The sequence below is a fragment of the Protomyctophum bolini genome, assembly GCF_963924005.1.
Source record: "Protomyctophum bolini genome assembly, chromosome: 7".
NCBI lineage: Eukaryota > Metazoa > Chordata > Actinopteri > Myctophiformes > Myctophidae > Protomyctophum > Protomyctophum bolini.
The window spans coordinates 34,156,070-34,169,380 of record NC_137868.1 but is presented as its reverse complement, the minus strand read 5'-3'; the positions used below and the strand labels follow the sequence as shown (position 1 = coordinate 34,169,380).

Below are 13,311 nucleotides of genomic sequence, written 5' to 3'. Positions count from 1 at the left end.
TTTGTGCCTTTTAAACCACAAGGAATGAGCATGCAGATCTGAGGAGCCAGAGCTGAGAAATGGAGTGGGGGATAGGGAGGTGGAAAACACCAGAAACAAGGAAAGAGGAGAACATTTTACAGGAAAAACACAAGTTAATCTACACTCAACATAATCACAAAATTGGGAAGGTATTACACTTTAAAGTCCAACATGTTGCAATCAATCTTGTAGTAGACATAAGGATAATACTCTTGCTGGCTCAGGTTTAAGCCTGGGATGTCCATCGCCATCTAGAAAAGAAAGAAAATAGAATTTAATCATTTAATTATAATTTATTGAAAAGTAATTGTGATTCCATTCCAGCCAGGATCAGCAACACAGGAGACAGCAGTATACAGTACAGCCACCAGCTCATTGTTTTGCTGAAAGACTGCCACCCCTCTGTGCCACTTTGCCATTTCCTAATGCTCAAGTGGAACTTAAAGACATGTTGTTATTGTATTGTTGTACTGTTAGTGTTAAGTCCTGTTAGACCATGGTATATTGTTTATGTATAATGTTGTGGTGTTTTGTATATGTTCATTGATTTAAGCTCCGTAGCATTATTTACTACATTTTCATTTTAATATTTATTATTTACATAAGGATCAAAGACAGAAAGAGAGAGAGTGCACATGAATAAATGTGACAAATAACATCTTGGCACCTATTGATTCACATTGCCAACCCAAATGCATGGGGCTGTTGTCAGAAAACGCTATTGCAAAATGCTCTTTAGTGTATGTATTGCTCATGGAATTATGTGAGCAGTCTTGTTTTGGAGCATACAATTCATGTTTCAATCTACTCGTTGCCATCTGCTGGTCAAAAATCACTTATTGCAGCACTACAGCATTAGGCTCTTTTTTGTATATATGGCGTTTAGGCATGCCCAAATATGAGTGTTGTGATGTCAGAACAGGCCAGCTCCATATGGAGATATAGGGGTATCAGGTCCAGAGCCCAGGCAGAGGCTTTTGTGCTGGTATCCGACAGACTCGACACCGGGCACTGCACTCCCTGTTGAGGTGTGGAACACGTGTGTCGAATTTGAAGTCGGTAGGAGGAACAGTTCTCGAGTTACGTGGAATACAGACGTACACAGACTTACACACAGAGACTTGGTGCATTTATAGACAAGATTAAAAATACAGCACTAAGAATGGGTGCAGTACTAATAAAAAAGAAACTTCAAATAGGTCAAAATAAATACTTTTGGTGCTAGTTTTTGTTTTGTTATTTCAATTCACTGCATTAATGGTCAACACTCACATCAATGACGGCTGCCGCACTGCTGTCCAGATGCTTGTACAGGTCATTCAAGACCTCCCTTAGCTTCTTCATGGTCTTCTTCGTGGGCTGCAGGAGCATGGACTGGAAGTTCACTGGTAAACCATACCTGATGGAACAGCATAAAACATCAATCCACTTGTCACAGGCTTATCAATAGGAATGACCAACACTGAAGCACCAACGCATCCTACCAACATCATCTTGCTTTTTCTGCCTTTATTGGATAGTGTACACTGTACAGTATGGTGACAGGAAATGGGGATGTTGTGTGTTGTTTTGTTTTGTCAATTTGTGTTTGTTTTAGTTTTAAAACTTGATTCAGGATATGCGGTATGTAACTGTCAGTGTCTAATTTGCATATTTCTGTGTGTACCTATTAATTTCTATTCTAGTGATTATATGACATTTATATGTAGGCAATGGGCATAGTATTTTATTTTGGTATGTCCTGTATGGGTGTGTCACATATATTGTAAGTACATCATTATTTGATTTACTATAGTATACAGTATATCCTGAAATCTTGAGTAAACATGTGGGGGAAAAAAGCCCTCATACGGCAGTGGAATCTTTCCTGCCCAAAGCAGGGCCTGGCAGGGCGTTAGAGAGAACTCACTATCGCTCTGAACTAGGGCTAATAAAGCCTATGAATGGGCTCTGAAAAGTAATGTAAGATCTTAATACCTTAAAACAGACTCCACAAAGACCCTTAGTGCCTTGATGTGGATCCATGCGATGAAGGCCTCACTGAAGTTCACTTTCAGCCATCGGACAAGTGGCCCCTAAATATGGGGAAATGGGGAAAAATAACTTATCTTTATTCCATCCACCTGTATCTTTAGCCATGTTATTATGGCTGTCACTGACCCATGAGGGCATTTCATCTGTATCAGTTTTAATCAAAGTACAAAAATACTATGGTTTATAAATCATATATCAAAAGGACTATACTGCCATGCCATTACCTATTCACAGCTTTGGCCATATACTGTATCTTTTTAGCTTTTTGTAGATTCTACACAATAACAATTGTTGCAGAACAGCCCTGAATAAATGAGTCAATGATGGCTAAACATCCATACAAGGTTATTAAGGCATGGAAGTTTTACCCAGTGCCTATTTTCAGTTAGACTTTTCAAATCAATCAACTCTTTAAAATGCAAACATATAAAACAACTAGAACTGCACTCTGTCGAGTGCATACTAGCTTGTTGCACACTAGTAGGCCATAAATGGCCAACTAGTGCGCAAGCAGAGCGCGCAAGTACTTTCGACCACTGTAAACTGTTAAATCTCAGTATCTCTGTGAAGGAACGTTTGAAATGTATAATTATTAGGTGTAACTATTTGCTACCTACCTACTTTATGCATATAAACACCTAGTATTATTAAGTATGGTTTAAGTTTCTATCTATATAAGAAATACAGTTTTATCGATGTAGATATATTCTGGATCCCTTTTTAGTTTTTTAAAGAAAAATAAATCATTGATATGTGATGAAAAAAAAGGTATATAAACTTTGCTGGGACCAGAGTACATGGTGTGTATATGTATGACTAGCTCTCAATGATGACGTAAGAAATATGGTCGTTTATGTAATCTGGTCACAATTTGCTATTTTATTTGACTGATTATGTATATAGTATACGTATGACTAGCTCTAAATGATGACGTAAGACATACGTATACATATACATATACTATATAGAGTATGTAGTTGTAAATTGATTAGCGGTATACTGTGGTTACTTTGCGCCAAAACCGTGACAGCCAACCCGCCATTTGATGCGTATGCAAGAAAAACAGCAAATCTGTGCCTGGTTTGCTGGGACCAGATTACACAAATGACCATATTTCTTACGTCATCATTGAGAGCTAGTCATACATATACACACCACGTACTCTGGCAGTGGACTGACTTCATGCTTCCTTCTTTGCATGAGGAGTCCAAGCTGCTTCTTTTCACCTGACAGGGGGGAATTTCCCCGGCTAGACATAGCATGTGGAAGGAACACGTTATTCCGACCAGTTCCATCAGGCGGGAGGTAGTTTAGAGACCAGGACTACTGCATGTTTTGTGAGGGTATACCTACCCTAGGGGACACGGGGAGAACATGCAAACTCCACACAGAAGGGCCCTTTCGCCAAAACCGCCTCGGGTATGGGCACTGATGACGGGAGGGAACCATAGACTGTAAAAAATATGGACAAAGCGTTCTCCGGGTCTAACATGAACGTAAAATGAAGCCTGTCAGTCCTTGTATTGTAAGTCGCCATCTTTCTAGATCCGTTTTGGCCCAGCTGGCCATTGGCTGGCCCAGACAACGAGGCGGGACTTCTCCCCTTCTTCTCCGTTGGTTTTTATTTTGACTCGAGTGGGAGGGGAATCCCGATCATAGACTGTAACGGTAGCCACGCCCCTCAGAACATACGCGACTTTATGGTCATTCTTTTTATAAGTGGGACCATAATTTTCCAAAAAGAATATTATGACATTAGAAATGAGACTTTAAACTGTGGCTGGAAACAGAAAGTATTCATGACCATGTTTATTAAGGTAATACAGTCTAGGTGAAGTTGGGCCCAAATACATGGACTTCTATGGGGCTATGGGTCTTTCTGGGTCCAATGACAGCGTAACAACAGGCCATTATATGAACTTTCAGGAAATCCCGATTTCCTCAGTGGCTTCACAAAATATCTGTCTGACTGCCCCCCTGGAGGGAACACGCCCACAGCGTCCCCAGCGGGAATCGAACCCAGGACCTTCTAGCTGTGAGGCAACAGCACTACGGACTGTGCCACCGTATCCCCTGCCCTTGCCCTCTAAAACAGTATAAAAAGATTAACTTAATAACCCTCACACAATGTTACCCTGTCCCACTTACAAATTGTTTCTTTTTGTCTGTAGAAAGCCGCGTCATCTCCTCCTTGTCGGCCTTCAACTCCTCTTCGTTGTACTGAAAGTCTCTCACTGTGAACCTGTAAATAAGAATGGAAATAATACAGAGAAAGCAAAGTTCAGCTTCTGAACATCCATCTATTCCGTTTTAAACACCAATACTAGACTAGACACTGATTAGCTTTGTTGTAATATGTACCATATTACAACAATCTAATGTGTAATCCATTGAGTTGCTTCAACCAGCCAACCTGATAATCTGTTCTTTTAAAATAATGTATATATGCATGGTAGTTATGATATATTTTATTGACATTCTTACAATGTGTTTTCCATTAGGTCACCAAACAGCATGGTGTCTCTTACTTGTTTTCTCTGGCCTTGTGTCTGAAGTCATCAAGGGCCTTCCTGAAGAGTGTCACACTGAACAGTCCACTATCGTGGTCCTCAAATAGGAGACTGGATGAAAATAATCACTATTAAATATAGTTGCTCTATCATCGACAAAACATAACTTACCGGTAGTCACAACTTAGTAAAAGTCTTAAGCATCATAGACAATAACATGTTCATAATATTCACCTTTGAGTTCCATAGTCAATAGTCAATACATTGGTCATTTAAAAAAATGTCTATACTTGTGAATCCTTACTCTCCTTCAAAACCACTCTAAAAGGGAACTTACACAGTACATATGGCTGCAATTCGGAACTAGCCCCTGTAAAAAAATCTAAGCCTGTCACACATTCATTCAATTTCTCTCTATAAAGGTCCTTACACGCTGGAAAGGTATTTTGTCAGATTAATTTGCATTCATTCAAAATGGTGTGAGCACATACACACATAAGTTGAATATTAAGTGGCGATAAAGTTATGCAATTACTTTTTGAAACAAGGTCTATTTTTCACCACAAAAAATTCACCGCAAAGTATCAATCAGTATGAACGAGGCATCACTAAATGAATAGACTGATGTGAAATATTTGCCAAAGCCATTTTCACATTGTTTATTCATAATATAACTTACTTTGTGGATCGGGGCACCACCATCTCTGCAAGTGTTTCATATGTTTTCTGCCAGTCCCCATATCCTGGCCTTGAAAACACAAGGGAAGATTGCAGAAGATTTTACTAATCATTTCATTGGAGAAAAAAAAGAAGAAAAAACTAAAAACTAAATTTACATTTATATGCTTTCAGACCTTTTTTTTCCTTCTTTGCATTAACCACTGACAATAATACTCACTTTGGAACAACAACCAACATGGTGATGAGGTACTCTGAGTCAAGTACAAAGTCTTCCTTCTTGACAATGTCAGCCAGACTCCTAGTTAACAGGCTCCCCCTAGCGGTAGAAAAACATAAATATACTTGACTGACAGCAAGATGAGTTTTTCCATTGACAAAACCACAAGAGGATATTTTCCCTTGACACTTTGAAGCATTGAAGAGGATCTGTTTGTTCTTTGTTTTAATTGAATTGAACTTTGGTTTATTTTCAAGACCCATTTTGCTTTATTTTTCAAAAGAACGTTTGAAGGTTTTGAGTTGAACATTGATTGAAAACATTGAGTATATTTTGTTTTGGGGGTTTATTATTTGATTGGTTCTTGAAGTGAATTTAAACTGAATTTTGAATGACATTTGTTTTTTGTTTGTTTTCATTGCAAGCAAATACCTGTATGTTAAACCCACCTCTGGTTCAAATACACAGTCTGTTCCGCTCAAGTTTAAGGGTTCTTTATCTTTTATTGAGTCCTTTTGTTTGATTTCCTTATTATAGCACCTGGCTACACAAAAAGGAGACTAAAGTGCGCTCTGTGTGCAGGGACCTTTAGTTATTTTACACGTCTACCTGGCACCCCAAACTTAAGCAGCTAAATTGAGGAAACCGTTACAAAGTGTGTCCCAAGCTTGTATTCATTTGTCATACTACGAATGCGAGGAAAAAAATCCAAAATGAACGTATGAAAAACTTACGCATTCTTCCTTTCCAGGTTTTGAAGGTTTCCTTTAAGGTTGTTATAAGCTGATGCTCGGGACTTCAAGTCATTGTCGATCTGAGTTACTTGCTGCCAAAAATAAGGTGACTTGATTAAAGAAGGAAAACATTGATATGACAAATGTTTAAAATGAAGAATATAATAAGGAGAATCAAATGCATCCTGTGTTTCTGAGTAAATAATCTATATTATAGCATATTGTTACAAATGTTAGTGGCATATGGTGCTTACAGTATGAAGACTACTGTAAGAGGTTTGAACAGCTGTAGTTTATTGCAGTTGCGAAATGGCTGATAATGTTGCAAAGGTGTTTTCAACGGTCACAGGGCTGATTAGACAAGGGCTTTCCGATGACTCAGTCACAGGGCTGAAGAGACAAGGGCTTTCCGATGGTATATCTACCTACAGTATTAATAACAAAATGTCTGTCTGTCCTAAACCACTGTTCTGCCCGCTTCTCCTCAGTGGCTGGAACAATTGATCTGAATTTGCACACAGGCATATGTGCACACAGGCAATGCACCAAACTGCATTGGATTCATGAGATGGGCCCCAGATTTCAAATTACTGAACATTTGTCTAATTAAATGAGACGCATACCTTTGCAATGATTTCAGAGATGTTTTTGAGTGACTGTTTGATGGGATATTTTGCCATGTCCCACTGGAACCTTGTGATGTAGGTTACAAGATCAACTGGAAGAGACAACAAAACATGTAACAAACTCTCAACAACTACCGCCGGTGGGAAACCATACTAAAATAAACAACTAAACTATCACATTGTAATGGCCCTTCAAAATAACTTTCACAAATCACATTAATCAGCATAATGCCTTTTGGTGTAATTGTAATAGTATGCAGCATCTATTACATTTTATAATTCATAGTTACACAAACAAAGTCTTATCCACTAGAATGAAACCTTTATACATCATTCATAATTATACGAAGGCGTTGTGTGATGAAAATAGCCGATCCGTAAGCTCACATGGCGCATTGTGATACGTTATGAGTTTCTAGATGTGCTATTGTCACTATTTACTTTTCACCTATGATATGCCCAAGATAGGGACACCAGGTTGAAATTGCTTTGATGATAATGTTGAATAGTCTAATACTGAATATAACATTATTTGACTATCATTCTACCTCCATTGGCCAGCAGGTTCTCCTGTACTTTGTCTCGGCTGTCCTCCAGCACGTCAGCCATGTACTGAGCAACCTTCTTCACCACACTGTGAACAGCCAGGGCACATCAAAACACTCCAGGATAGCACAAACCATACAAGAGTACACAAATGAACACACACACACGTGCTCGCGCACACACTGAACAACCAGGGAGAGAGACACACACACACACACACACTGAGCAGCCTCACAGTCGTCCTCAGCACAAAGCAAACACACGCAGAGGCTTGCAAAGATGCACAACTCACATGAACCTCACACGCACTCAGCAAAAGGACTCGCACATTGCTGCTGAGGGAATTCAATATATAATCATACAGTCATAGTTCCACATTTTCAGTACACTGCCCAGAAAAGCAGAACTACCTACACACTGGCAAATCAACGCAAAGATGTATTTTATTATGTTTACAGCAATTTATGCATAGTGAGTAAAATAGCTAGGTCAATATTAGCCATATGAGTTTGACAGAGTCAAAATGATTGTGTTTTGTTTAAGAGATCAACTACTGTTTATATAATGAACAATGAATGAATTATAAGTTAGAATAGTGTACAAACCTGGGGCAATAAAAAGGGGATCTAATTTAGGACACTTAGCCCATCTACGGATTCTGAACAAGGCACTTTCAAAAACAACTTGGCAAACTGTGAAGTGAAACCATGTTGTAATATTGGCCTTTCTCACAGTCTCTGAAATGCCCACAGAGGAAGCAAAGCAGGGTACAGCCAGTCAGTGACTATGTGTGAGTTTTGGACGTTAGCTTTTTTCCAAAAGATTATAAATAACTTCTTCAAACACACCAGCGGCACCTAAGTCATCAGGCTTACATATGACTAAAGAAAGAGATGCTGGTGTCTCACCCAACTGTAAATTGCTAAAATTGCAGAAAGGCCAGGAGGCCCAGTCCTGTGTGAAATTCCTCATTGTAATAAGGTAAAGGGGAAACCTCTCTACATCAGAGAACTGCACGACTACACGGTTATAGTAGGCATCTTCTTCTTCTTTTTTTTTTTTAGAGCTTGACCAATAATATCGGTTTGGCATTATTTGACTTTCTTGACCAATCTTAACCTTTAAAAAAATGCTCAAACACATAATTCACAATTGGGCTCGTTGCTTGTAAATGGGCTTTTTAAACTTTGAATAGGGCTTAAGTCAAGTGGTTAAATAGAATTACATTACATTTATGTGTGTATTTTACATTTACTTATTTGTTATCTTATCTGTTACTGTTGATAACTAAACATTATTTTCATATAGGTTTGACAAATATATATTTTAATCTATAAAAAAATTATGTTCTCAATGTTTCTCATAGAAACTTAAATCAAATGTTTTCAAATTGATTTTGAGTGGCTTCTTAATATAAAATATCGAACTAGGACAAGGAATCAAAAATAAATCGGGATCAGCATCAGATGCTGCTACTAGCATTGAAAAAATCTAGCATTGGTTGGGCTAGTTGAAATGTTGAACATACCTTTCAACAAAGGAGTCTAGCTTGGCCAGCTCATCTGACAGTCCCACCAAGACATCTAGTGTCCCCACCTGTTTTGAGTACAAAATTCAAATACATCAGCACTTTTGGATCATAAGTCCAGATATTGGGGTCTTTATTCATTCGGGCGGTGTTTAAACAGTGACATGTGGGGTTTAAATCCTCCCGCAGTGACATCCAGGGGCCATATGTGCTTAGGATGGCGCCTCTTTTGTTGGGAGCCCCTCATGCGTTGCTAACAGTTCCAGGGGAACATTACAGCCCCATGTGGCAGACAGGTCAGTGGGGTTGCTTCACCTTGCAGCGCAGGGGGAAAGGCCAATACAGCCTAGCTGAGCAACTGAACGGATGAAAGCATATCCATAACCACCATATCAGGATGCATGCGTCATATTTCTTTGAAAACGATTTCCCATTCACACAGACAGCCTACTCTTGACGGTGGAATCGTGAAGGTGAGTGGTCAACTGGACAAAGCATTATTTTTTACCCTAATTCAAAAACCTTTATACCAATTTAGACTTGTTGTAATCTATACGTTATACCATTTTATCCAGGAGATACCTGTGTCTCATTAGTAGTTGCTACTTGTTGTACATTGAATAAGAATTTGAAGATTAAAAAAAGAATACCAGTAGGTTTCGGAAGGAGTTTTTAGAATTGATCTAAATGGGTTAAGAACATACTGTTATCTGAGGACTATTTGGTTTATTACATTTTACATCATTCATATTACACAGTATAATAGCAGTAGAATGTAGGTGATTAAATGTAACGGTATATAATGTTGTAATAAGCTACACAAATTCATGCTAACCTTGAGGTCTGGGATGTTGAACTTGTGGTTGGTGGACAAGTTGTTGGTGCGCATGGTGGCCACCATCATTTTGTCCCATGTCTGCTGGCAAGTCTTCTCTCCAGGTGCTGAGACTAACCAGAACTCTGTCATGGTTACAGTATAGCTCTCACCTAGGAATTGAAATACTGACACAAGAAAAGCATGGTTTGGAAGCAACCTTTTAACTGTTGTAAAGCTCTCAAAAATTCAAATTAAGTAACCATAAAATGAATGAACTGGAATTTTAGACTGCCATTACATCTTGTGATGGCAGAATAGAATACAGTCTTCTATATGGTGTTGCATGGACCTGAGACATGCCATGATGCTGCTATAACAGCTGTTATAGCAATACCACTAATAACAATACTCATTGATTCTGTTAAATGATCAAGCATTGTGAGACGAATCTATACAAAATTATGTATAGATTACACGGCATTTATGCACTAAACACAAAAACAATAGGAAAAACAGTCATCAAGGTTTAGCTGACGTTAGCTTGTTAGCTTTGCTAGAAATATTAACATTTGGTGGTAAATTGTTTTTTTTAAAACCTTGTACTTACCAGGATAAAAAATATTGCGACAATTCTACACGGAATTATATTATGCCGTTTTTATGGTGTGATCGTTTTCATAGTTGCCATTCAGTACAGTTCGTGAGGTCTCCTGACAGCAGCATCAGAGTCAGCTGATCTGCCAGTGGAACAGGAAGGCCTGTAGCTTTCCCACTGAAAGATCTCACTAGCGACTACCTCTGGTAGGGGTGAAGATTGCATCACACAAGCACAGGCCAGGGGAGCACTTTTGATAGAATATTTAAATATTCTATCAAAAGTGCTATTCAATGGACACGAGTCACGACAATGTAGTGAATGTACTAACTGTAACATTTGTGTGCAGCTCTGTTAATATAATGAATGGGGAGGTAATTTCTATATTTAATAAATCGAAGAAAACTGCCATTACATTTCCTGAACTAGAGACACAGACCTCCACCCTGATTTTGAGTGGCAGTCAGTTTGCTTTATCAACATCCCATTAGCATTATTTCCCTATTACAGAAGGACACAGACAGTCTTGAATGCCCAGACAGCAGCAGGGAGGCATTTGTTTTTCTAAATTTGGAAAAACCATGGGTCCAGGTTTCCTGACTCTGGGTGTCTCCTGCACAGAATTCTAGGAAAACGCCCCCAAAGGGACATGTTTATAGTTCAGTGGGTCTGGGGTTCATTGTTTGGGACACAATGCTTGGTCTGCCTGGAGCCGACCCTAGAGATCAAACATCAGGGTGAGTTTGCCCATGGCTGGAAATGGGCCAATCAGATTCAGACACAGAGCACACATGCCTATTCAGGCAGCCTACTGTTAGGCCTAAATCTGTTTAAAATTAAATAGCAGAATAGTGGGAAAGTGTTGTTTTCATCTGTATAAAATATGACAGCCTTTGACTGGAATTGAATATGGTTCAAACAAGATGACTGTTATGTAATAACATATTAATAATTAATTGTATTTGTAATCTAATTTCTCACACCCAAAGAGCTATGGCTAAATAGAATAGGTGCATGAAAAAAATAAATGAATAAACAGAATAATAAGAGAAATGAGAATTATTAGGCTATTGAGCTATTATTAGGTTATTATTCCAACAATATTTTTGGACAGTATTTTGTCATCAACTTTCCTTTCTTTTTGTTTTCCCTTTTTTTAACAAAACTGAACTGTACCCTTTCATTTGCTGACCAAAACAACAAAACACAAATTAGTTAAAATTATTTGTTGCAATGTGTATGCCAAGGATGGTGCTATCTGATAATGCTCTACCTATCATTTTGTATATCACATGTTCCAACTCTAAACATAGTCCACCTGAGTCTGCATACTGACATATTAGCAACAAAACACACATGTGGACATTCAGGCATACTCAGTATGTAAATTACTTGCAAAACATAAGAAAACAATATACAAAATGTGGTCGATGTTTAGTTTGATTTATGGGATCTTCCGGATCATAAATTACTTGCTCTTATATTAAATTAACCCATGTAGCCTACAATGACCTTGGCAACTGACATAGAGTAATGTTATGAGCTTATCATATTTCATTTTTCAGTCATCAGCTTCTGCAGAAAGGGAGAGAGAGGTTAGAGGTGGGACATTTTTAAGATATGTGTCATTGTTTCAGGTTCATTTCAGGTGTACTCTATCTCTCAACCACTTTAATACTATTGTTCCAGTGACATGTACTGGGAAAGCCCTTATAGCCTATCTATAAGATAATTTATTTCTAGCAGTAAGACATTTTTTTTGAGCCAAAGTAGTGACAATTGTTAATGACTTTTGTGTGTCAAAAATATTTTAAAATAGCAAAGTATTTAAAAAGAAAAAACATCTTAAGCATTTGTCTATGGAAAATAATCTTCAAATCACACACCCCGGGGGATTTTACTTCCACACATTTGTTGGAATCACTCTCAGCCAATGTCTTTATTTAACCCTGCTTAAGATTCAGCTCAGTCTGAGCAAAGACTTCTTTTTACTTAGCAGCATTCTTTGGCAAATACAAAAGAGCTGGAACACCAGAGTATGACCACTCTGTGCATTAACAACAAGCTGAACACTAACACTGATTGGGTAACAGATGAATGGTGGGCTTAACCCATTCACACACCTCTATGCCAATGACAGCTACTGTAACTAAAATGATATGCATAGACAGAAAACCTCCGTAACATGTAAACAAACAGTATGTCTTCAGCTTTGATTCAAAATAACTGACAGTTGTTGCAGACCAGCAGTTTTCATGGAGTTTGGTTATTTCTTCAAAAGTGATTGCCAGCTAAACGCTTTTGGTCAGACTCTCACCCGGCATCTCAAGGACTTTTTGAAGCTGTGTGTTGATGTAATCTGTTTGCAATGTTTGCAAATGAGAATTCCTGCTGCACAATGCAGTCACTGGAGTGTGTTCCCTCACAGTGGGCGGTACACACGTCTGAGCGTGTACCCAGTGGCTGTGGTGGCTATTATGATCTAAACAATGGGAATCAAACATTGTGCTTTACTGGAAGCCACTTTAGATGCTATGTGTGATTATAGGCTCACATATACATACTCTCATTTACAGTCGGAGCGACACAGACACAAAACTCGGAACAGCTTTTGTGTTGTGGTCCAAGGGAGAGACCTTCCCTCTCTAGTATTTACAATGGACCATAAGCGATACTTTTATGGGCAAAACAAACAGCTCCATTGTGCATTTCTTCCCTTAGCTGTGCCCATCTGACATGGTGAAGGATTTATACATCTTCACAACACATACCATTTGCAGTTATGCACTGCAAAAAGTCTTCTTGTCAGAGACTATGTTCCAATACCCCACAGAACAGTTCCTTGACAACAATAGTCTATGATCAAATGGTGCCTTAGTGGACAAGATACACTGGCTGGAGTCTAATGCTCAACTACTACCAAAAGTGCAACCATGTGCGACTACAACCATCCTCCCCACCAATCCCTGATACTAAACAGCAGCTACCTCCTCCTGCTTCCC

General features: G+C 38.6%; 1 protein-coding gene across 1 annotated transcript in view; it reads right to left on the bottom strand.

Annotated features, from left to right (window-relative positions):
* atp6v1c1a (ATPase H+ transporting V1 subunit C1a) overlaps positions 1-10,447 on the bottom strand; it is a 10,915-nt gene extending 468 nt beyond the window's left edge. The window contains exons 1-13 of the mRNA XM_080768580.1: positions 10,322-10,447; positions 9,733-9,899; positions 8,898-8,965; positions 7,372-7,457; positions 6,821-6,915; positions 6,198-6,289; positions 5,464-5,562; positions 5,245-5,313; positions 4,584-4,676; positions 4,204-4,297; positions 1,999-2,096; positions 1,294-1,420; positions 1-272 (exon numbers count right to left, since the gene is read on the bottom strand). The exon at positions 1-272 is cut by the window's left edge and continues 468 nt beyond it. Coding sequence (XP_080624706.1) covers positions 174-272; positions 1,294-1,420; positions 1,999-2,096; positions 4,204-4,297; positions 4,584-4,676; positions 5,245-5,313; positions 5,464-5,562; positions 6,198-6,289; positions 6,821-6,915; positions 7,372-7,457; positions 8,898-8,965; positions 9,733-9,864 — 1,152 coding nt within the window. The 5' untranslated portion in view covers positions 9,865-9,899; positions 10,322-10,447 and the 3' untranslated portion in view covers positions 1-173. The remainder of the gene's footprint in view (positions 273-1,293; positions 1,421-1,998; positions 2,097-4,203; positions 4,298-4,583; positions 4,677-5,244; positions 5,314-5,463; positions 5,563-6,197; positions 6,290-6,820; positions 6,916-7,371; positions 7,458-8,897; positions 8,966-9,732; positions 9,900-10,321) is intronic.
* Between the last annotated feature and the right edge of the window lie 2,864 nt (positions 10,448-13,311).